The sequence below is a fragment of the Pseudophryne corroboree genome, chromosome 6 (assembly GCF_028390025.1).
Source record: "Pseudophryne corroboree isolate aPseCor3 chromosome 6, aPseCor3.hap2, whole genome shotgun sequence".
NCBI lineage: Eukaryota > Metazoa > Chordata > Amphibia > Anura > Myobatrachidae > Pseudophryne > Pseudophryne corroboree.
In genome coordinates, this window is record NC_086449.1 from 826,046,253 (window position 1) to 826,073,071 (window position 26,819).

The 26,819-nt window shown below is 44.8% G+C and overlaps 1 protein-coding gene across 1 annotated transcript in view; it reads right to left on the reverse strand.

Annotated features, from left to right (window-relative positions):
- Positions 1-297: 297 nt before the first annotated feature.
- Positions 298-26,819, reverse strand: part of DUSP16 (dual specificity phosphatase 16) — a 49,079-nt gene continuing 22,557 nt past the window's right edge. Inside the window, exons 2-7 of the mRNA XM_063929271.1 lie at positions 24,354-24,868; positions 7,949-8,090; positions 6,544-6,707; positions 6,162-6,321; positions 5,534-5,657; positions 298-4,710 (exon numbers count right to left, since the gene is read on the reverse strand). Coding sequence (XP_063785341.1) covers positions 3,597-4,710; positions 5,534-5,657; positions 6,162-6,321; positions 6,544-6,707; positions 7,949-8,090; positions 24,354-24,584 — 1,935 coding nt within the window. The 5' untranslated portion in view covers positions 24,585-24,868 and the 3' untranslated portion in view covers positions 298-3,596. The remainder of the gene's footprint in view (positions 4,711-5,533; positions 5,658-6,161; positions 6,322-6,543; positions 6,708-7,948; positions 8,091-24,353; positions 24,869-26,819) is intronic.

Sequence of the window (26,819 nt, forward strand, 5' to 3'; positions counted from 1 at the left end):
AATTTAGCACAGCTACGATCATTCACACTGACATGCGGGGGGACGCATCTTGCATGCGCCGGCGCAGTTCTGACATGATTGCAGCGTGCGATCGGGTCAGAATGACCCCCTGTATCCTACCAGTGGCCGTGCGCCTTGTGAGCAGCAGAAGGTAGAGCTTAGGGACGGATGTCTGTTCTCCAGGAACATGCGCCCTAATGAGACCAGCAGCTGGATATAAACCTCCACTGTACCCACAGCCTCAGGTTCTATTTCACCACCATGTACGTCACATTAATAAATAACCGCCAGACTCTGTAAAATTATACTTTTTAATGTTTGGTTCAAGATATTTTCCAAATTAAGGCTCAAAATCCCAACTCAAGATATAATCAGACAAACGACACAGAAAGATAGACGCGTTTCTCTGGAGACCGGCGACTTAACACCTCATTCATTTCTCACTTTTGCAGTATTATGGGCTGAACAAGAAAACAGATTGAACGTGGACAAGACATCTCACATTTAAGTCCCTGAAGGGAACACGGATTCCCCTGTGAGAATGTGCAGATAAACCTCCATACACGCATCACACACGGTGTCTTCCGCACGGCCCCACAATCAGACTGGATCTGCTACATGTACCGGTTATCGAGCATTGCTGTTTGCAGTATAAGCGATGTTGGTGACAGTGGTTCTGTATGTATATCTTGGGCAGCTGCAAGGAATGGCGTGCGGTCCTGGCATTACTCCGCCTATGGAGACTTCTGCATTATCAGACTGAGGGGCTCTCCCCCATAGGTACTTACTAGTGGTACTTATTCATACACCTACAAAATGATGTAGTCTAAAGCCTCTGTTTGGTAGCTCCACCCAATCGGATCCTTCAGTATCTTAACATATAAAGTTTACGCGCTTGGGTACGGTCAGCTGTGATTTACAAGGGGAACTTCTGGCGTTGGGTTATTTTTGAAAGGCCCTTGAAGTATTACTCATGGCAATGCAGCATAAGGAATCAGGACAATGTCATGCAGTGACTCAGTGATGTCACTGGCTCCTAGTGACCGGATAGGCTGCGCTCTCAGTGATGTCACTGGCTCCTAGTGACTGGATAGGCTGCACTCTCAGTGATGTCACTGGCTCCTAGTGACCGGATAGGCTGCACTCTCAGTGATGTCACTGGCTTCTTGTGACTGGATAGGCTGCACTCTCAGTGATGTCACTGGCTGCTAGTGACTGGATAGGCTGCACTCTCAGTGATGTCACTGATTACTAGTGACTGGATAGGCTGCACTCTCAGTGATGTCACTGGCTCTTGGGTAATGGAAAGGTTACATGTGCTCTACTCAGAGAATCCGTATGATGTCATGAGCCAGTAATGAATGTGATAAGTTGTTGTTACCCCCTCCCCTACCCATCCCAACTATTGGTTCCATAACCAAAAACCCCACCAACACCTGCATTCTGTTTCCCTTCTGTTGGGTTGTCCGCCACAGGTCGAATGAAGACATAGCTAAAAATGCTGGGGCCTGGACCTGTGGCCACATCTCTATCCGGTCAGGAGAAGATAGGGCTAATTAGGCCTAATCACCTATAGTATGAAGATCCCTTCTAAGGCACTTTTTGAGTTAAGTGGACATCCCAAATCTTAGATTCACTACCGCATCCCAGAGTTCTTCTACGCTGTGGCATGTGGGCTTATTGTAGAGGCTGGAGCCCCCAGGACCTGTGCTATGATAAACATTCACCCTCAAGACAAAAAGCATTCGTCAATCAGCTCAACCTGAAACCATTATTGGATCTCAGGTGATAATTCAGGAGCTGGGATGGGGTAACAGAGGCCACCCCCCACAAAGACTTCTGCCCCTGCCCTTATAATTTTGACGTGATGTCATTAATGTAAGCGTGCAAGTATAATATAAATTATTACATACATGGGCTCATTTAAAGTCGGACGCAAGTCTGTTATTCTTTTGCCCCTCCGGACAGTGCCAACATACTCTGGCGGTAGCGTACGATGCGTCAGCTTCCACCTATCCGCATACACAAGCCTCTCTGCGCCCATCGGCTCTGGGAGTGCCAACGATGCAATGACGTCTCCCTGTATCCACAGAAGATCTCATCCCCATAGTACGCTAGGACAGCCTCTTCCACCCGGAACTCGCAGAGATGAAACAGGCAATCTTACATTCATCGGCACCAACAGAAAGATATATTGTGGTACCAAACATAACACACCCATACACCCATTATTTCAAGCGCAATCACTGGACTACACCGCACGGAAAGCCGCTGCGCCATTCTACACTTGGAACCGGTGATATCACTAGTTCCCATGTGCAGTGGTTCAGCCCACAATATGGCTGCCTCTGCAATGTGTGAATAGTCTTTTAGTACACACCGCCTTATACACAACTGAAATGTGACACCAGCGTCATCTGACCGGAAGGAATAACCAGGGATTGCGACACTTTCTAAAATCCATTTCTGGATGTAAAAGAGCAGTTCCAGAGAGTGCTGCAAGTAAGGCACGGGAAGTCAAGACTAGCTTATAAAAGAAACTAGAGCATTTCTAGATTAATCAAGAAATAAAAACCTTCACACTGAAACCCCAAGACGTGGACGGGCCAAATAGCACAAAAATAGGTCTAAAGTCCATGCACTGATTTTTTTTTATCCCCCCTGGACCCCTCTCTTCTCCATCCTGTGAATCGGTAACAGTCTTTTGCTACTGAGAGAAGACCACCATCTATGATTGGGAAGGGGGTTCTCCTTGTATATAATTACTGCCTAAGCTTTATTAACTAAATAATCAACAAAACCCAAATCTCTGCACCACAATCATATATGGCTCTATTACATTTACGTTTTGGGACCCAGTTTTTAGTTGTTCGTGGATGATGGGACTGAAGTTCACTAGATCATTAATAGGGTGTCCTGATATCAAGTGTAAAATTCCATCTCTAGCTCATTTTTTTCCCAAAAATATATTAAGTTGCATATTTAGATTTTTAACAATCAAAATCCAATATTTGAATGCATGGAATCACCCCCAATATAAAAATTATTATAGATTGCAAATTCTACCACCAATAAATTATTTGGTTGTCCATTTGGACAAAGATCACTGTGATTAGTAAATGGAAAAATTACCGCTATAATATAAGCCGATCATAACTATCTGATTGTGTTTATCCCCGGAAATTACTAATAACGTTTGCAAGAAGGCGCAGTGCTGTTCCCCTAAGTAATTTCATGTGCTGTCAGCTGCTCCGGCAATAACTAAGCGCCAATCCTTTCCCCAAGCGCTCATTAAAAGACTCTTGGACATACAGATATCCTCCAGCTGTACAGCAGAATTTCAATGCTTTGTGTCTACACCAGGGGGCGACACTGGGCTCTCCCTGCAGAGGAAGCTGCGCATTGATGCACAAAACATAACCACGGACCGGGTGCTCCATTCCACTAAGTGTAGCTTCCTGCCCAGCGAGCTTAAACCCAACACAATATTCTGCAAAAATCTTGATTCAGATTTACAGGGAACAAAATGCAGAGCAAAAAAATATAATTATATAAACCAAGAAGCTCAGCTTGCTGGCTCCGCCCATAACGCCATCTCAGGAGACCTCAATAATTTCCATACTGCCGGAGAAGTTAGTCTGGTTACCCACTTTGCCCAGTTCTTCCCGGGACCGGCTGTCCACTAGTCCATCTCCAAACTCCATTTGGCAGCTGCGGCGTTTGAATTGCTTCTCGAAGGGACTTTCCTCGTGCCAACTGCGCCTAGAGTCCCCGCGGGTGCTTGGCTTCTGCCTCCTGCGCACTGCGCAAGAGGGATCCGTGGGCAGCTGACCGCTGCTATAAGCGGTGAAGGTCCCCCCTCCGTACAACGCTGAGGCGGAGTAGAAGTGGGCCGGGGCATCGGAGGTGAAATACCAGCTGCCGGCCAATGAGGATGCCTGAGTTGCCAAAATGTCTGAATGCCAGTCTTTTAGGCCCAGAGCTGGCTTGGACAAGTGCTGTTGGCTGCTGGACAGTCCAAACAGAAAGTTGCTTTTGCGGTTGTCCTCCATGCTGCCACTTCGGAAAAGGGGAGCCGCCAGGGACCTCTGGGACAGGATGCTGCTCCGCGCCGTCGTCTGTTGCTGCTGTCGAAGTTTGTTTTCCGCTTGCCAACATCCAGCGGGTTTCTCCCTGGTGGCCTCTTCCCGGTCAGGACTGGACTCTGGGGTCTGCTCCGAAACCTCCTCCACCGGTGAGAACTGACACATCTTGCTACCGCCCTCCAGGGATGCTGTGGTTTTGTAGAACTCCGTACTGTCCTCTGAAGTGGAGGCGAGAGGTGCCGTGCTCGACAGGCTGCAATAAGACACCGATTTGATGTTCAGAGAGAAGGAACGCTTAATCTTCTTACTGTCCTCCACCGCCTCCCTGTGAGACACATGCAGTCCATTGAGGCCTTGCAGAAGCGGAACCTCCTCGGCGCACGAGGCCTGTGTTCTCTGCGGCTCTGATGAGGTAGGGTGAACGTGCAGCGGACTTGGCGGTGGAGGGACCTCCGCTGAGGTTGGGACAGCCCCATGCTCGCAGCTGCCCAGGTCCAGTTGTAGCTTCAGTTTGCAGCCAGGCGCCGTCTGACCCGTCTGAGTTTTGATCTTCTTCTCAAAGTCCAGAAGCTGGCCCAGGAAGTTAAAGTTTGGAGAGATGGTCGGTCTTTTCTCCTTGACAAATCTGGGGACCAGACACAATAAAAGGTTACAGAGCGTTGCACACAGGGGATGTGGATAGAGAGATCGTACAAGTTTAAAAGTAGAAATATAAAAAATACAAAACTAAGGAGTATGTATGTAAAACTTTCCATACAATGGTGGGAGTTAAGCGCGTTACCGCTGCATACACGGACTCGTATATAATCGGAGTCCAACTGGGGACGCTATTGCGGATATATGCAAACTGCGCAAGCGCCACAGAAAGCAACCGCAGACTGCGCAATGTAGGAGATAAAAAGTGCGGATGGATTGATCTGTCTCTAGTCTAGATGGTTCTTTGCGTTAAATTAGCGATAACTTCAATGCGAGCGCACGAGGCAGACCGGTCTGGCGGGAGTGTGCACAGGCTTCTGCGCTTGCAGTGTGCGGATGGAGGTGGGCGCCTTTTGCTGACCGATCTCTTGAGTCCAGCGTAGGGTGGATGTAAGTTCTGATACTAATGACAAGAGGGTAGCCTGGCATCCCTCACGAGGGCAGGCAGATAATTAGAATATACAAGCGGATACTCTCATTAGCATAGGTGACCAGGCTGCTGCAACCGTAGGGAACATCCGTGGCCGATGCGCCAGAATCATCCTCACATTCTTAGCTACTTTTATTACCGTCAGCCATTCTAGGCTCAGAAAACGGCACAGTCTATAAAGCACAACTAAACAATGAGCTACGGGGCACAGAATTTCATTCCAGAGGTGATACAGTGCAATCCTTTCTGGCTGCAGTACCGCTGGTGGCCTGCAGGGGCTGCTATTCCTGTAGTCAGACCAGAGCACTGGCTGGAGAGTTACCTGTAAGCCTCGTCTAAGTTCATATCCATCCTCTTCATGATATAGGCGATGGCGATGGTGGCAGAGCGCGAGATGCCCGCCAGGCAGTGGACCAGGACGCGCCCATTCGAGGCCTTGGCCTTTTCTGTGTGGTGGCAAAAGCAGACACTGGTCAGAATGGAGACATGAATGCTACGTAATTCACCCAGCCACATACCCAGTCCCAGAAGTCTGTATACAAGGTTTATGCATTAACGTAACACAGTAACACAGATCTGTTCAAGGAGAACAAAGCCCAAATTGTCAGCCCTGGACCATGGTAGTAAAATACACTGTTCAGTGTAACCCTGACATTCCACTGCAGCTCTGGTAAAGTATTACACGTCCCTCTTGGTTACAGACAGTTGCCATAGGACGGTCTCCTCCCGGGATCTCATACAGGTCACATAGCCGAGTGTGCAGTCAGTCTAGCTGCTGTGACACCCCTGTGTATAACCCCACCAATCACCACTCTGCATTTATCCAAAGCAAGTCTGCAAATGTGTCAGTCACTCTGCGCCTGCTCAGTTACTGATGACCCGCCCTCATAGCAACCTGCGGAGGAGGAGTGAGAGAGCGCGCACACGCAGAACATCGCTCCTGCCCTCACCTATGAAGTCTACAGACTTGTCCAACCACGGCAGGATCTTCTCACAGAAACTGTCGTTGACCGGAACCCGCAGGAAGTGGGAGTCGCAGATGAAGTCGGGTTTGGGGCAGGTGTTGCTGGCGTTTAGTACAAATCCAATCTCGTTCTGCTGCATCAGCTCCTGAGGAGAAAATCACCAAGAGAACGTAAGACGGGAGGAGAGGAGTGCGGGGAGGATTCAACACAGACGTCTGCAGCGTTCCAACACTATGGCAGTTGTCCCTGGTCAGAAGAGAGAAGGTGTCTCCTCTGGCGTGAGCTGTTCCTATACTCCCTCTGATAAGAGACGGACAAATCTGCTGCCCCACGTGCCCCTCCCTGCGCAGGCAGCGCCAGGCCTCACCTTGTTGAGTACGTCCCGCTGGCAGCCCAGGTAGAGATGAGGAAGGATGCGGGTGGGGCCCGCGCTGGACACGGGGAGGCACGGCTGCGAGATGCAGGTGGGAACGATCGACGCTTTCCCTTCACACAACCCTGGGAAGCACGAAGAGAACTCCAAGAAGCCACCTGTAAAATGGAGAGAAAGGGGGGGGGGTGAGGAGACCATGGTGGTAGTACATGCCCGCAGCTCCTGCAGGCACCATTACACCGTAACGAGTCGTATAAAAGGCAATATGTACACATTATAAAGCAGGAGTGGCAGGGGCAGCTCTCAGCGAGAGATCAATCTCTGGTATAACCTGGGCTGGGCTCGCTGACCAGCAACCTACCTCTTATGGTCAGGTAGATTAGGGGGTGGAGAGCCCCAACCTGCACTGCAAGCTGGGTAATATCATCTGGGGGCGGACGGGTACCCTGGAGAAGAATCGGGCACCGGGGCTAGACCACTAGACAGTGCCACAATATTCTGTCTGAACGTACTGTAAGTGTTGCCTGACTATAATATATAATATTAATGTTGTAGTACCGGCAGGATGAGCGATGCCAGCGTTTGTGTTCTCCATGTAGTAGCCGAAGCTGTGTACGGTTAGGTGGGCACAGTAGGGTACATGGGGAACACAGGTGCTGGGTTGGCAGGAGGCAGCGCCATCTGTAGAGACGGCGGCAGCAGGGGGTGAGAAACCGGAGGCTTAGGTAATGGCAGGATCTCTCGCGTCAGCCGCTAACCACTCTGCGCTAAGATGCGAGATCCCAGCCTTTCTATTCACATCCCGTGTAACCGCATTTCACATCCATAAAATAAGTGTAAACAGTGGATGCATCCAGGGCAGGCATGTCCAAACTGCGGCCTTCCAGCTGTTGAGAAACTACACATCCCAGCATGCCCTGACACAGCTTTAGCATTCTCTGACAGCAAAACGGTGTCAGGGCATGCTGGGATATGTAGTTTCACAACAGCTGGAGGGCCGCAGTTTGGACATGCCTGGTCTAGGGAAACGGAAGAATGTAAGTGTTACCCTAGTATAAATTTGCTCCTCATCCCCCATATTCTATAACACATCAGCGCTGCGTTCCGCCACCTCTGCTGTTGGTGCGGAGTGAAACGCGAGTGCGGCTTGGCTTACTCTGCACGGACCAAAGATGTCACTTTTATAGAATACAGGTCACGTGGTCGTTTCTCTGCACCGCTGTTTGACCGAATCAGCGTCACATCAGCGCAGCAGGGAATTACTACGACAGCGAAAGAAGGGCTTACAGGATACGGAGACATTCTCCTTACATCATACAATATTACATACAGCGGATTACAATTCCGCTCCCTCCAGAGCTGTACATGTCCTCGGTGAGGGGGGTGACACTACGGTTACCTGACAACAGGTGCACGTTGCTGAACAGCTTCTCCAGCTTCCCGAGCAGCACAGACAGGAAACAGTCAGACGGCAGAGAGGACAGCTCCGCCGTGGTCTGATCGTACACAACCACCTGCTGCAGCGGGTACTCCAGCTCCACCTGCAATAACATGGCGGCACATGAGGAGGGGCGGCGAAACACCACAGATGTGTCACACACGCTTCCCTCCGTCTCAGGGAAATTTACGCCAAAGTGAAAGCTCCAATGTACATTTAATCATGGGCTGAGAGCTGGTACGTCTACCAGTATGTAGTCTCTGTATATAACAGCGCTGAGCTACGTCTATATGTACGGCGCACAATTCAGAATCGTCCCTTTCTCTGTACATATATAACAACGCTGATCTACGTCTATATGTACCGTGTGCAATTCAGTATAGTCCCTTATTCTGTACATATATAACAACGCTGAGCTACGTCTATATGTACCGTGTGCAATTCAGTATAGTCCCTTATTCTATACATATATAACAGCGCTGAGCTACGTCTATATGTACCGTGTGCAATTCAGTATAGTCCCTTATTCTGTACGTATATAACAACGCTGACCTACGTCTATATGTACCGTGTGCAATTCAGTATAGTCCCTTATTCTGTACGTATATAACAGCGCTGAGCTACGTCTCTATGTACCGTGTGCAATTCAGTATAGTCCCTTATTCTGTACGTATATAACAACGCTGAGCTACGTCTATATGTACCGTGTGCAATTCAGTATAGTCCCTTATTCTGTACGTATATAACAACGCTGACCTACGTCTATATGTACCGTGTGCAATTCAGTATAGTCCCTTATTCTGTGCATATATAACAATGCTGAGCTACGTCTATGGGTACCGTGTGCAATTCAGTATAGTCCCTTATTCTGTACATATATAACAACGCTGACCTACGTCTATATGTACTGTGTGTAATTCAGTATAGTCCCTTATTCTGTACGTATATAACAACGCTGACCTACGTCTATATGTACCGTGTGCAATTCAGTATAGTCCCTTATTCTGTACGTATATAACAACGCTGAGCTACGTCTATATGTACCGTGTGCAATTCAGTATAGTCCCTTATTCTGTACGTATATAACAACGCTGACCTACGTCTATATGTACTGTGTGTAATTCAGTATAGTCCCTTATTCTGTACGTATATAACAGCGCTGAGCTACGTCTATATGTACCGTGTGCAATTCAGTATAGTCCCTTATTCTGTACGTATATAACAGCGCTGAACTACGTCTATATGTACCGTGTGCAATTCAGTATAGTCCCTTATTCTGTACGTATATAACAACGCTGAGCTACGTCTATATGTACCGTGTGCAATTCAGTATAGTCCCTTATTCTGTACGTATATAACAACGCTTAGTTACGTCTATATGTACCGTGTGCAATTCAGTATAGTCCCTTATTCTGTACATATATAACAGCGCTGAGCTACGTCTATATGTACTGTGTGTAATTCAGTATAGTCCCTTATTCTATACATATATAAACGCTGACCTACGTCTATATGTACCGTGTGTAATTCAGTATAGTCCCTTATTCTGTACGTATAGAACAACGCTGAGCTACGTCTATATGTACCGTGTGCAATTCAGTATAGTCCCTTATTCTGTACGTATATAACAACGCTGAGCTACGTCTATATGTACCGTGTGCAATTCAGTATAGTCCCTTATTCTGTACGTATATAACAGCGCTGAGCTACGTCTATATGTACCGTGTGCAATTCAGTATAGTCCCTTATTCTGTACATATATAAACGCTGACCTACGTCTATATGTACCGTGTGCAATTCTGTATAGTCCCTTATTCTATACATATATAAACGCTGACCTACGTCTATATGTACCGTGTGCAATTCAGTATAGTCCCTTATTCTGTACGTATATAACGGTGCTGAGCTACGTCTATATGTACCGTGTGCAATTCAGTATAGTCCCTTATTCTGTACGTATATAACAGCGCTGACCTACGTCTATATGTACCGTGTGCAATTCAGTATAGTCCCTTTCTCTGCACATATATAACAACGCTGACCTACGTCTATATGTACCGTGTGCAATTCAGTATAGTCCCTTATTCTGTAGGCATATAACGGTGCTGAGCTACATCTATATGTACCGTGTGCAATTCAGTATAGTCCCTTATTCTGTACGTATATAACAGCGCTGAGCTACGTCTATATGTACCGTGTGCAATTCAGTATAGTCCCTTATTCTGTACATATATAAACGCTGACCTACGTCTATATGTACCGTGTGCAATTCAGTATAGTCCCTTATTCTGTACGTATATAACAGCGCTGACCTACGTCTATATGTACCGTGTGCAATTCAGTATAGTCCCTTTATCTGTACATATATAACAACGCTGACCTACGTCTATATGTACCGTGTGCAATTCAGTATAGTCCCTTTCTCTGTACATATATAACAACGCTGACCTACGTCTATATGTACCGTGTGCAATTCAGTATAGTCCCTTTCTCTGTACATATATAACAACGCTGAGCTACGTCTATATGTACCGTGTGCAATTCAGTATAGTCCCTTATTCTGTACGTATATAACAGCGCTGAGCTACGTCTATATGTACCGTGTGCAATTCAGTATAGTCCCTTATTCTGTACGTATATAACAACGCTTAGTTACGTCTATATGTACCGTGTGCAATTCAGTATAGTCCCTTATTCTGTACGTATATAACAGCGCTGAGCTACGTCTATATGTACCGTGTGCAATTCAGTAGTCCCTTATTCTGTACATATATAACAACGCTGAGCTACGTCTATGGGTACCGCGTGCAATTCAGTATAGTCCCTTATTCTGTACGTATATAACAGCGCTGAGCTACGTCTATATGTACCGTGTGCAATTCAGTATAGTCCCTTATTCTGTACGTATATAACAGCGCTGACCTACGTCTATATGTACCGTGTGCAATTCAGTATAGTCCCTTATTCTGTACGTATATAACAACGCTGACCTACGTCTATATGTACCGTGTGTAATTCAGTATAGTCCCTTATTCTGTACGTATATAACAACGCTGACCTACGTCTATATGTACCGTGTGCAATTCAGTATAGTCCCTTATTCTGTACATATATAAACAACGCTGACCTACGTCTATATGTACTGTGTGCAATTCAGTATAGTCCCTTATTCTGTACGTATATAACAGCGCTGAGCTACGTCTATATGTACCGTGTGCAATTCAGTATAGTCCCTTATTCTGTACATATATAACAACGCTGACCTACGTCTATATGTACCGTGTGCAATTCAGTATAGTCCCTTATTCTGTACGTATATAACAGCGCTGAGCTACGTCTATATGTACCGTGTGTAATTCAGTATAGTCCCTTATTCTGTACGTATATAACAACGCTGACCTACGTCTATATGTACCGTGTGTAATTCAGTATAGTCCCTTATTCTGTACGTATATAACAACGCTGAGCTACGTCTATATGTACCGTGTGCAATTCAGTATAGTCCCTTATTCTGTACGTATATAGCAACGCTGAGCTACGTCTATATGTACCGTGTGCAATTCAGTATAGTCCCTTATTCTGTACATATATAACAACGCTGAGCTACGTCTATGGGTACCGTGTGCAATTCAGTATAGTCCCTTATTCTGTACATATATAACAACGCTGACCTACGTCTATATGTACTGTGTGTAATTCAGTATAGTCCCTTATTCTGTACGTATATAACAACGCTGACTTACGTCTATATGTACCGTGTGCAATTCAGTATAGTCCCTTATTCTGTACGTATATAACAACGCTGAGCTACGCCTATATGTACCGTGTGCAATTCAGTATAGTCCCTTATTCTGTACGTATATAACAACGCTGACCTACGTCTATGGGTACTGTGTGCAATTCAGTATAGTCCCTTATTCTGTACGTATATAACAACGCTGACCTACGTCTATATGTACCGTGTGCAATTCAGTATAGTCCCTTATTCTGTACGTATATAACGGTGCTGAGCTACGTCTATATGTACCGTGTGCAATTCAGTATAGTCCCTTATTCTGTACGTATATAACAGCGCTGACTTACGTCTATATGTACCGTGTGCAATTCAGTATAGTCCCTTTCTCTGCACATATATAACAACGCTGACCTACGTCTATATGTACCGTGTGCAATTCAGTATAGTCCCTTATTCTGTACGCATATAACAGTGCTGAGCTACATCTATATGTACCGTGTGCAATTCAGTATAGTCCCTTATTCTGTACGTATATAACAGCGCTGAGATACGTCTATATGTACCGTGTGCAATTCAGTATAGTCCCTTATTCTGTACGTATATAACAGCGCTGAGCTACGTCTATATGTACCGTGTGCAATTCAGTATAGTCCCTTATTCTGTACGTATATAACAGCGCTGACCTACGTCTATATGTACCGTGTGCAATTCAGTATAGTCCCTTATTCTGTACATATATAAACGCTGACCTACGTCTATATGTACCGTGTGCAATTCAGTATAGTCCCTTTCTCTGTACATATATAACAACGCTGACCTACGTCTATATGTATCGTGTGCAATTCAGTATAGTCCCTTTCTCTGTACATATATAACAACGCTGAGCTACGTCTATATGTACCGTGTGCAATTCAGTATAGTCCCTTATTCTGTACGTATATAACAGCGCTGAGCTACGTCTATATATACCGTGTGCAATTCAGTATAGTCCCTTATTCTGTACGTATATAACAGCGCTGACCTACGTCTATATGTACCGTGTGCAATTCAGTATAGTCCCTTATTCTGTACATATATAAACGCTGACCTACGTCTATATGTACCGTGTGCAATTCAGTATAGTCCCTTTCTCTGTACATATATAACAACGCTGAGCTACGTCTATATGTACCGTGTGCAATTCAGTATAGTCCCTTTCTCTGTACATATATAACAACGCTGAGCTACGTCTATATGTACCGTGTGCAATTCAGTATAGTCCCTTATTCTGTACGTATATAACAGCGCTGAGCTACGTCTATATATACCGTGTGCAATTCAGTATAGTCCCTTATTCTGTACGTATATAACAACGCTGAGCTACGTCTATATGTACCGTGTGCAATTCAGTCTAGTCCCTTATTCTGTACGTATATAACAACGCTGAGCTACGTCTGTATGTACTGGGTGCAATTCAGTCTAGTCCCTTATTCTGTACGTATATAACGACGCTGAGCTACGTCTATATGTACCGTCTACAATTCAGTATATTCCCTTATTCTGTAAGTATATAACAGCGCTGAGCTACGTCTGTATGTACTGTCTGCAATTCAGTATAGTCCCTTATTCTGTACGTATATAACTGCACTGAGCTACGTCTATATGTACTGTGTGCAATTCAGTATAGTCCCTTATTCTGTACGTATATAACGGTGCTGAGCTACGTCTATATGTACTGTGTGCAATTCAGTATAGTCCCTTATTCTGTACATATATAACGGCGCTGAGCTATGTGTATATGTACTGTGTGCCATTCAGTATAGTCCCTTATTCTGTACGTATATAACGGCGCTGAGCTACGTCTATATGTACTGTGTGCAATTCAGTATAGTCCTTTATTCTGTACGTATATAACAACGCTGAGCTACGTCTGTATGTACTGTCTGCAATTCAGTATAGTCCCTTATTCTGTACGTATATAACGGCGCTGAGCTACGGCTATATGTACTGTGTGCCATTCAGTATAGTCCCTTATTCTGTACATATATAACGGCGCTGAGCTATGTGTATATGTACTGTGTGCCATTCAGTATAGTCCCTTATTCTGTACATATATAACGGCGCTGAGCTATGTGTATATGTACTGTGTGCCATTCAGTATAGTCCCTTATTCTGTACGTATATAACGGTGCTGAGCTACGTCTATATGTACACTCTGCAATTCAGTATAGTTCCTTATTCTGTACGTATATAACGGCGCTGAGCTACGTCTATATGTACTGTGTGCAATTCAGTATAGTCCTTATTCTGTACGTATATAACGGCGCTGAGCTACGTCTATATGTACTGTGTGCATTCAGTATAGTCCCTTATTCTGTACATATATAACGGCGCTGAGCTACGTCTATATGTACTGTGTGCAATTCAGTATAGTCCCTTATTCTGTACATATATAACGGCGCTGAGCTACGGCTATATGTACTGTGTGCCATTCAGTATAGTCCCTTATTCTGTACATATATAACGGCGCTGAGCTATGTGTATATGTACTGTGTGCCATTCAGTATAGTCCCTTATTCTGTACATATATAACGGCGCTGAGCTATGTGTATATGTACTGTGTGCCATTCAGTATAGTCCCTTATTCTGTACGTATATAACGGTGCTGAGCTACGTCTATATGTACACTCTGCAATTCAGTATAGTTCCTTATTCTGTACGTATATAACGGCGCTGAGCTACGTCTATATGTACACTCTGCAATTCAGTATAGTCCCTTATTCTGTACGTATATAACGGCGCTGAGCTACGTCTATATGTACTGTGTGCAATTCAGTATAGTCCCTTATTCTGTACGTATATAACGGCGCTGAGCTACGCCTATATGTACTGTGTGCAATTCAGTATAGTCCCTTATTCTGTACGTATATAACGGTGCTGAGCTACGTCTATATGTACTGTGTGCAATTCAGTATAGTCCCTTATTCTGTACATATATAACGGCGCTGAGCTACGTCTATATGTACTGTGTGCCATTCAGTATAGTCCCTTATTCTGTACGTATATAACGGCGCTGAGCTACGTCTATATGTACTGTGTGCAATTCAGTATAGTCCCTTATTCTGTACATATATAACGGCGCTGAGCTACGTCTATATGTACTGTGTGCAATTCAGTATAGTCCCTTATTCTGTACGTATATAACGGTGCTGAGCTACGTCTATATGTACTGTGTGCCATTCAGTATAGTCCCTTATTCTGTACGTATATAACGGCGCTGAGCTACGTCTATATGTACTGTGTGCCATTCAGTATAGTCCCTTATTCTGTACGTATATAACAACGCTGAGCTACGTCTATATGTACCGTGTGCAATTCAGTATAGTCCCTTATTCTGTACGTATATAGCAACGCTGAGCTACGTCTATATGTACCGTGTGCAATTCAGTATAGTCCCTTATTCTGTACATATATAACAACGCTGAGCTACGTCTATGGGTACCGTGTGCAATTCAGTATAGTCCCTTATTCTGTACGTATATAACAACGCTGACCTACGTCTATATGTACTGTGTGTAATTCAGTATAGTCCCTTATTCTGTACGTATATAACAACGCTGACTTACGTCTATATGTACCGTGTGCAATTCAGTATAGTCCCTTATTCTGTACGTATATAACAACGCTGAGCTACGCCTATATGTACCGTGTGCAATTCAGTATAGTCCCTTATTCTGTACGTATATAACAACGCTGACCTACGTCTATGGGTACTGTGTGCAATTCAGTATAGTCCCTTATTCTGTACGTATATAACAACGCTGACCTACGTCTATATGTACCGTGTGCAATTCAGTATAGTCCCTTATTCTGTACGTATATAACGGTGCTGAGCTACGTCTATATGTACCGTGTGCAATTCAGTATAGTCCCTTATTCTGTACGTATATAACAGCGCTGACTTACGTCTATATGTACCGTGTGCAATTCAGTATAGTCCCTTTCTCTGCACATATATAACAACGCTGACCTACGTCTATATGTACCGTGTGCAATTCAGTATAGTCCCTTATTCTGTACGCATATAACAGTGCTGAGCTACATCTATATGTACCGTGTGCAATTCAGTATAGTCCCTTATTCTGTACGTATATAACAGCGCTGAGATACGTCTATATGTACCGTGTGCAATTCAGTATAGTCCCTTATTCTGTACGTATATAACAGCGCTGAGCTACGTCTATATGTACCGTGTGCAATTCAGTATAGTCCCTTATTCTGTACGTATATAACAGCGCTGACCTACGTCTATATGTACCGTGTGCAATTCAGTATAGTCCCTTATTCTGTACATATATAAACGCTGACCTACGTCTATATGTACCGTGTGCAATTCAGTATAGTCCCTTTCTCTGTACATATATAACAACGCTGACCTACGTCTATATGTATCGTGTGCAATTCAGTATAGTCCCTTTCTCTGTACATATATAACAACGCTGAGCTACGTCTATATGTACCGTGTGCAATTCAGTATAGTCCCTTATTCTGTACGTATATAACAGCGCTGAGCTACGTCTATATATACCGTGTGCAATTCAGTATAGTCCCTTATTCTGTACGTATATAACAGCGCTGACCTACGTCTATATGTACCGTGTGCAATTCAGTATAGTCCCTTATTCTGTACATATATAAACGCTGACCTACGTCTATATGTACCGTGTGCAATTCAGTCTAGTCCCTTATTCTGTACGTATATAACAACGCTGAGCTACGTCTGTATGTACTGGGTGCAATTCAGTCTAGTCCCTTATTCTGTACGTATATAACGACGCTGAGCTACGTCTATATGTACCGTCTACAATTCAGTATATTCCCTTATTCTGTAAGTATATAACAGCGCTGAGCTACGTCTGTATGTACTGTCTGCAATTCAGTATAGTCCCTTATTCTGTACGTATATAACTGCACTGAGCTACGTCTATATGTACTGTGTGCAATTCAGTATAGTCCCTTATTCTGTACGTATATAACGGTGCTGAGCTACGTCTATATGTACTGTGTGCAATTCAGTATAGTCCCTTATTCTGTACATATATAACGGCGCTGAGCTATGTGTATATGTACTGTGTGCCATTCAGTATAGTCCCTTATTCTGTACGTATATAACGGCGCTGAGCTACGTCTATATGTACTGTGTGCAATTCAGTATAGTCCTTTATTCTGTACGTATATAACAACGCTGAGCTACGTCTGTATGTACTGTCTGCAATTCAGTATAGTCCCTTATTCTGTACGTATATAACGGCGCTGAGCTACGGCTATATGTACTGTGTGCCATTCAGTATAGTCCCTTATTCTGTACATATATAACGGCGCTGAGCTATGTGTATATGTACTGTGTGCCATTCAGTATAGTCCCTTATTCTGTACATATATAACGGCGCTGAGCTATGTGTATATGTACTGTGTGCCATTCAGTATAGTCCCTTATTCTGTACGTATATAACGGTGCTGAGCTACGTCTATATGTACACTCTGCAATTCAGTATAGTTCCTTATTCTGTACGTATATAACGGCGCTGAGCTACGTCTATATGTACTGTGTGCAATTCAGTATAGTCCTTATTCTGTACGTATATAACGGCGCTGAGCTACGTCTATATGTACTGTGTGCATTCAGTATAGTCCCTTATTCTGTACATATATAACGGCGCTGAGCTACGTCTATATGTACTGTGTGCAATTCAGTATAGTCCCTTATTCTGTACATATATAACGGCGCTGAGCTACGGCTATATGTACTGTGTGCCATTCAGTATAGTCCCTTATTCTGTACATATATAACGGCGCTGAGCTATGTGTATATGTACTGTGTGCCATTCAGTATAGTCCCTTATTCTGTACGTATATAACGGTGCTGAGCTACGTCTATATGTACACTCTGCAATTCAGTATAGTTCCTTATTCTGTACGTATATAACGGCGCTGAGCTACGTCTATATGTACACTCTGCAATTCAGTATAGTCCCTTATTCTGTACGTATATAACGGCGCTGAGCTACGTCTATATGTACTGTGTGCAATTCAGTATAGTCCCTTATTCTGTACGTATATAACGGCGCTGAGCTACGCCTATATGTACTGTGTGCAATTCAGTATAGTCCCTTATTCTGTACGTATATAACGGTGCTGAGCTACGTCTATATGTACTGTGTGCAATTCAGTATAGTCCCTTATTCTGTACATATATAACGGCGCTGAGCTACGTCTATATGTACTGTGTGCCATTCAGTATAGTCCCTTATTCTGTACGTATATAACGGTGCTGAGCTACGTCTATATGTACTGTGTGCAATTCAGTATAGTCCCTTATTCTGTACATATATAACGGCGCTGAGCTACGTCTATATGTACTGTGTGCAATTCAGTATAGTCCCTTATTCTGTACGTATATAACGGTGCTGAGCTACGTCTATATGTACTGTGTGCCATTCAGTATAGTCCCTTATTCTGTACGTATATAACGGCGCTGAGCTACGTCTATATGTACTGTGTGCCATTCAGTATAGTCCCTTATTCTGTACGTATATAACAACGCTGAGCTACGTCTATATGTACCGTGTGCAATTCAGTATAGTCCCTTATTCTGTACATATATAACGGCGCTGAGCTATGTGTATATGTACTGTGTGCCATTCAGTATAGACCCTTATTCTGTACGTATATAACGGCGCTGAGCTACGGCTATATGTACTGTGTGCCATTCAGTATAGTCCCTTATTCTGTACATATATAACAGCGCTGAGCTACGTCTATATGTACCGTGTGCAATTCAGTATAGTCCCTTATTCTGTACGTATATAACGGCGCTGAGCTACGTCTATATGTACACTCTGCAATTCAGTATAGTCCCTTATTCTGTACGTATATAACGGCGCTGAGCTACGCCTATATGTACTGTGTGCAATTCAGTATAGTCCCTTATTCTGTACGTATATAACGGCGCTGAGCTACGTCTATATGTACCGTGTGCAATTCAGTATAGTCCCTATTCTGTACATATATAACACTGAGCTACGTCTATGTGTACTGTGTGCAATTCAGTATAGTCCCTTATTGTGTACGTATATAACGGCGCTGAGCTACGTCTATATGTACTGTGCGCAATTCAGTATAGTCCTTTATTCTGTACTTATATAATGGCGCTGAGCTACGTCTGTATGTACCGTCTGCAATTCAGTATAGTCCCTTATTCTGTACGTATATAACAGCGCTGAGCTACGTCTGTATGTACTGTCTGCAATTCAGTATAGTCCCTTATTCTGTACGTATATAACTGCACTGAGCTACATCTATATGTACTGTGTGCAATTCAGTATAGTCCCTTATTCTGTACGTATATAACGGTGCTGAGCTACGTCTATATGTACTGTGTGCAATTCAGTATAGTCCCTTATTCTGTACATATATAACGGCGCTGAGCTACGTCTATATGTACTGTGTGCAATTCAGTATAGTCCCTTATTCTGTACATATATAACGGCGCTGAGCTATGTGTATATGTACTGTGTGCCATTCAGTATAGTCCCTTATTCTGTACGTATATAACGGCGCTGAGCTGCGTCTATATGTACTCTGTGCAATTCAGTATAGTCCTTTATTCTGTACGTATATAACAACGCTGAGCTACGTCTGTATGTACTGTCTGCAATTCAGTATAGTCCCTTATTCTGTACGTATATAACGGCGCTGAGCTACGGCTATATGTACTGTGTGCCATTCAGTATAGTCCCTTATTCTGTACATATATAACGGCGCTGAGCTATGTGTATATGTACTGTGTGCCATTCAGTATAGTCCCTTATTCTGTACGTATATAACGGTGCTGAGCTACGTCTATATGTACACTCTGCAATTCAGTATAGTTCCTTAATCTGTACGTATATAACGGCGCTGAGCTACGTCTATATGTACTGTGTGCAATTCAGTATAGTCCTTATTCTGTACGTATATAACGGCGCTGAGCTACGTCTATATGTACCGTGTGCAATTCAGTATAGTCCCTTATTCTGTACATATATAACGGCGCTGAGCTACGGCTATATGTACTGTGTGCCATTCAGTATAGTCCCTTATTCTGTACATATATAATGGCGCTGAGCTATGTGTATATGTACTGTGTGCCATTCAGTATAGTCCCTTATTCTGTACGTATATAACGGTGCTGAGCTACGTCTATATGTACACTCTGCAATTCAGTATAGTCCCTTATTCTGTACGTATATAACGGCGCTGAGCTACGTCTATATGTACACTCTGCAATTCAGTATAGTTCCTTATTCTGTACGTATATAACGGCGCTGAGCTACGTCTATATGTACTGTGTGCAATTCAGTATAGTCCCTTATTCTGTACGTATATAACTGCGCCGAGCTACGCCTATATGTACTGTGTGCAATTCAGTATAGTCCCTTATTCTGTACGTATATAACGGTGCTGAGCTACGTCTATATGTACTGTGTGCAATTCAGTATAGTCCCTTATTCTGTACATATATAACGGCGCTGAGCTACGTCTATATGTACTGTGTGCCATTCAGTATAGTCCCTTATTCTGTACGTATATAACGGCGCTGAGCTACGTCTATATGTACTGTGTGCATTCAGTATAGTCCCTTATTCTGTACATATATAACGGCGCTGAGCTACGGCTATATGTACTGTGTGCCATTCAGTATAGTCCCTTATTCTGTACATATATAACGGCGCTGAGCTACGTGTATATGTACTGTGTGCCATTCAGTATAGTCCCTTATTCTGTACGTATATAACAACGCTGAGCTACGTCTATATGTACCGTGTGCAATTCAGTATAGTCCCTTATTCTGTACATATGTAACGGCGCTGAGCTACGTCTATATGTACACTCTGCAATTCAGTATAGTCCCTTATTCTGTACGTATATAACGGTGCTGAGCTACGGCTATATGTACTGTGTGCCATTCAGTATAGACCCTTATTCTGTACGTATATAACGGCGCTAAGCTACGGCTATATGTACTGTGTGCCATTCAGTATAGTCCCTTATTCTGTACATATATAACGGCGCTGAGCTACGTCTATATGTACCGTGTGCAATTCAGTATAGTCCCTTATTCTGTACGTATATAACGGCGCTGAGCTACGTCTATATGTACTGTGTGCAATTCAGTATAGTCCCTTATTCTGTACGTATATAACGGCGCTGAGCTATGGCTATACGTACTGTGTGCAATTCAGTATAGTCCCTTATTCTGTACGTATATAACAACGCTGAGCTACGTCTATATGTACTGTGTGCAATTCAGTATAGTCCCTTATTCTGTACGTATATAACAGCGCTGAGCTACGTCTATATGTACCGTGTGCAATTCAGTATAGTCCCTTATTCTGTACGTATATAACGGCGCTGAGCTATGTCTATATGTACACTCTGCAATTCAGTATAGTCCCTTATTCTGTACGTATATAACGGCGCTGAGCTACGTCTATATGTACCGTGTGCAATTCAGTATAGTCCCTTATTCTGTACATATATAACACTGAGCTACGTCTATATGTACTGTGTGCAATTCAGTATAGTCCCTTATTCTGTACGTATATAACGGCGCTGAGCTACGTCTATATGTACACTCTGCAATTCAGTATAGTCCCTTATTCTGTACGTATATAACGGCGCTGAGCTACGCCTATATGTACTGTGTGCAATTCAGTATAGTCCCTTATTCTGTACGTATATAACGGCGCTGAGCTACGTCTATATGTACCGTGTGCAATTCAGTATAGTCCCTTATTCTGTACATATATAACACTGAGCTACGTCTATATGTACTGTGTGCAATTCAGTATAGTCCCTTATTGTGTACGTATATAACGGCGCTGAGCTACGTCTATATGTACAATCTGCAATTTAGTATAGTCTCTTATTCTGTACGTATATAACGGCGCTGAGCTACGTATACAACGGCGCTGAGCTACGTCTATATGTACTGTGCGCAATTCAGTATAGTCCCTTATTCTGTACATATATAACACTGAGCTACGTCTATATGTACTGTGCGCTATTCGGTATAGTCCCTTATTCTGTATATATATAACACTGAGCTACGTCTATATGTACTGTGTGCAATTCAGTATAGTCCCTTATTCTGTACGTATATAACGGCGCTGAGCTATGGCTATACGTACTGTGTGCAATTCAGTATAGTCCCTTATTCTGTACGTATATAACAACGCTGAGCTACGTCTATATGTACTGTGTGCAATTCAGTATAGTCCCTTATTCTGTACGTATATAACAGCGCTGAGCTACGTCTATATGTACCGTGTGCAATTCAGTATAGTCCCTTATTCTGTACGTATATAACGGCGCAGAGCTATGTCTATATGTACCGTGTGCAATTCAGTATAGTCCCTTATTCTGTACATATATAACACTGAGCTACGTCTATATGTACTGTGTGCAATTCAGTATAGTCCCTTATTCTGTACGTATATAACGGCGCTGAGCTACGTCTATATGTACACTCTGCAATTCAGTATAGTCCCTTATTCTGTACGTATATAACGGCGCTGAGCTACGTCTATATGTACCGTGTGCAATTCAGTATAGTCCCTTATTCTGTACATATATAACACTGAGCTACGTCTATATGTACTGTGTGCAATTCAGTATAGTCCCTTATTCTGTACGTATATAACGGCGCTGAGCTACGTCTATATGTACACTCTGCAATTCAGTATAGTCCCTTATTCTGTACGTATATAACGGCGCTGAGCTACGCCTATATGTACTGTGTGCAATTCAGTATAGTCCCTTATTCTGTACGTATATAACGGCGCTGAGCTACGTCTATATGTACCGTGTGCAATTCAGTATAGTCCCTTATTCTGTACATATATAACACTGAGCTACGTCTATATGTACTGTGTGCAATTCAGTATAGTCCCTTATTGTGTACGTATATAACGGCGCTGAGCTACGTCTATATGTACAATCTGCAATTTAGTATAGTCTCTTATTCTGTACGTATATAACGGCGCTGAGCTACGTATACAACGGCGCTGAGCTACGTCTATATGTACTGTGCGCAATTCAGTATAGTCCCTTATTCTGTACATATATAACACTGAGCTACGTCTATATGTACTGTGCGCTATTCGGTATAGTCCCTTATTCTGTATATATATAACACTGAGCTACGTCTATATGTACTGTGTGCAATTCAGTATAGTCCCTTATTCTGTACGTATATAACGGCGCTGAGCTATGGCTATACGTACTGTGTGCAATTCAGTATAGTCCCTTATTCTGTACGTATATAACAACGCTGAGCTACGTCTATATGTACTGTGTGCAATTCAGTATAGTCCCTTATTCTGTACGTATATAACAGCGCTGAGCTACGTCTATATGTACCGTGTGCAATTCAGTATAGTCCCTTATTCTGTACGTATATAACGGCGCAGAGCTATGTCTATATGTACCGTGTGCAATTCAGTATAGTCCCTTATTCTGTACATATATAACACTGAGCTACGTCTATATGTACTGTGTGCAATTCAGTATAGTCCCTTATTCTGTACGTATATAACGGCGCTGAGCTACGTCTATATGTACACTCTGCAATTCAGTATAGTCCCTTATTCTGTACGTATATAACGGCGCTGAGCTACGTCTATATGTACCGTGTGCAATTCAGTATAGTCCCTTATTCTGTACATATATAACACTGAGCTACGTCTATATGTACTGTGTGCAATTCAGTATAGTCCCTTATTCTGTACGTATATAACGGCGCTGAGCTACGTCTATATGTACACTCTGCAATTCAGTATAGTCCCTTATTCTGTACGTATATAACGGCGCTGAGCTACGCCTATATGTACTGTGTGCAATTCAGTATAGTCCCTTATTCTGTACGTATATAACGGCGCTGAGCTACGTCTATATGTACCGTGTGCAATTCAGTATAGTCCCTTATTCTGTACATATATAACACTGAGCTACGTCTATATGTACTGTGTGCAATTCAGTATAGTCCCTTATTGTGTACGTATATAACGGCGCTGAGCTACGTCTATATGTACAATCTGCAATTTAGTATAGTCTCTTATTCTGTACGTATATAACGGCGCTGAGCTACGTATACAACGGCGCTGAGCTACGTCTATGTACTGTGCGCAATTCAGTATAGTCCCTTATTCTGTACATATATAACACTGAGCTACGTCTATATGTACTGTGCGCTATTCGGTATAGTCCCTTATTCTGTATATATATAACACTGAGCTACGTCTATATGTACTGTGTGCAATTCAGTATAGTCCCCTATTCTGTACATATATAACGCTGAGCTACGTCTATATGTACTGTGCGCTATTCGGTATAGTCCCTTATTCTGTATGTACACATTCTCATTCTTACTACGGATTACGATGTAACAGCAGCAGCTGATTGCGCCTAATGTAGGATCCCCGTCACACTGGCGGCTTCAGTTCTAGGAAATAATCTGCATTAAGCACCTGACTCAGCTCCGTAGCTGCATCCCCCCCCCCCCCACCCCACCCCACCCCGGTACCCTCTTGTGTCAGTGCCACCGCTCACCTTCTGTTTGGCGGAGTGCTGGATGAGTTCCGCCACCTGCACCTTGTCCTGCTGCAGCCGCCTCTTCATCAGTTTGGAGCAGTTAATGTTTATGGCGTCCAGAATGCGAGCCGTGTTATACTCCACAAAGGGGCGACTGTCTATCAGCAGCACCTTCTCCGTCCCCCCTTCCATCCAGAGCACCAGCTTGTCCACAGTCAGCAGCCGACATCGGGGCCCCTCGGCAGCCATGACAGCACAGGGAGGTGGGGGGGGTGTGACGGGGGTGGCGATCTCAGGAACGTGTCCGGGACATGGCGCGGCGCACTTTGTCAGGGCATTCTGCGCGGGAGCGGAGAGAGGCAACCGGCAGCTCCTCTTGTGTCCGGAAGCTCCGCTCTCTGTTGCTGGTCAGGGAGTTTGATAACTTCGGAGCAGAGATGTTTGTACGATGCGTAATTATGACATCACTCCGTCACCCCCCTCTCAGCCCCTGGCAGACGTTATTGGGGGGACGTCAGGAGGAGAGGGAGATTCTGCGGGAAAAGACGGAACAAGAGTGAATAAAACATGCAGTAAATTCATTCAGGGACAGGGAAAGGAACAGAGTGAGATCATCAGTGTTATGTTCAGTCACAAGGAGGAAATCCAGAGCAGCAGATGACTGCGAGACCAGCTCGGCCAGTTAACCCCATCAGATCCACACCGGGAGGGGGAAATAACATCTAGATTCCTCTCACAGAGCAGCACTCCGTGGCCAGGAGGCGGCCATTTTGTCCTCCCACGACCTCAGTTATGAAATACAGAGTTTGGTCGTGGGAGGGAGAGTAACGGGGGCCCCTTATCGCCTGGCACGTTCCATGCAACTGATTATACCCGCTGAGCATTTATCCCAGTCACCTGTGACCCCTCCGTGCCGTGCATGGGGGTCCCCGCGGTCACAGGACTGCAAATGCTAATCCCTAATTGGCACTTCCAGCAGGATGACCGCAGAGCGTTCCGCAACCTGTTCAGCTGCTTATCTCAGCACTGGTGGCAGCAAACAGGTTTCTTGTGCAAATACATGAGGTCACCCTGCAAGATGTACTAAGCTCTGAGATACACTAGGCAGACATAACATGGGGGATATGTGCAGAGCGCCGGCTATCCCAGGACAGGGCGAGGCCACAGGCCGGGGCCCCAAACTGCTACATAAACTAGTTCTCTGGTAGAGTGCAGGGGATAGAGGGGAGCTAGGGCCACAGTTCTATTTAATCACAGAATGGAAGAAGCCAGGAGTCACTGCATTGAGATGTCGGCGGCCTGTCGGCAGAGGAACGTTTGGGAATTACTAGTGTGGATGGATGAGAGATATTCGGAGGCCGATGATCAGAAATGTTATTTCACTGACAGTAATGAGAGCACTATACGTGTTGTACAGGCAGCAGCATAATGCGGGGTACAGTGACTACAGCATTTCCCCCCAGACATCTCCTTACACCCTACGGGTGCACAGGGCAGTTACAGGGCTGGGATACGGGGCACAGGGCAGTTACAGAGCTGGGATACGGGGCACAGTGCAGGGCAGTTACAGAGCTGGGATACGGGGCACAGGGCAGTTACAGAGCTGGGATACGGGGCACAGGGCAGTTACAGAGCTGGGATACGGGGCACAGTGCAGGGCAGTTACAGAGCTGGGATACGGGGCACAGGGCAGTTACAGAGCTGGTATACAGGGCACAGGGAGGGCAGTTACAGAGCTGGGATACGGGGCACACGGAGGGCAGTTACAGAGCTGGGATACTGGGCACAGGGCAGGTACAGAGCTGGGATACGGGGCACAGGGCAGTTACAGGGCTGGGATACGGGGCACAGTGCAGGGCAGTTACAGAGCTGGCATACAGGGCACAGTGCAGGGCAGGTACAGAGCTGGGATACGGGGCACAGGGAGGGCAGTTACAGAGCTGGGATACGGGGCACAGTGCAGGGCAGGTACAGAGCTGGGATACGGGGCACAGGGAGGGCAGTTACAGAGCTGGGATACGGGGCACAGGGAGGGCAGTTACAGAGCTGGGATACGGGGCACAGTGTAGGGCAGGTACAGAGCTGGGATACGGGGCACAGTGCAGGGCAGGTACAGAGCTGGGATACGGGGCACAGGGAGGGCAGTTACAGAGCTGGGACACGGGTCACAGTGCAGGGCAGTTACAGAGCTGGGATACGGGGCACAGGGCAGTTACAGAGCTGGGATACGGGGCACAGGGAGGGCAGTTACAGAGCTGGGATACGGGGCACAGGGAGGGCAGTTACAGAGCTGGGATACGGGGCACAGGGAGGGCAGTTACAGAGCTGGGATACGGAGTGCAGGGCAGTTACAGAGCTGGCATACGGGGCACAGGGCAGTTACAGAGCTGGGATACGGGGCACAGTGCAGGGCAGTTACAGAGCTGGGATACGGGGCACAGGGAGAGCAGTTACAGAGCTGGGATACGGGGCACAGGGAAGCAG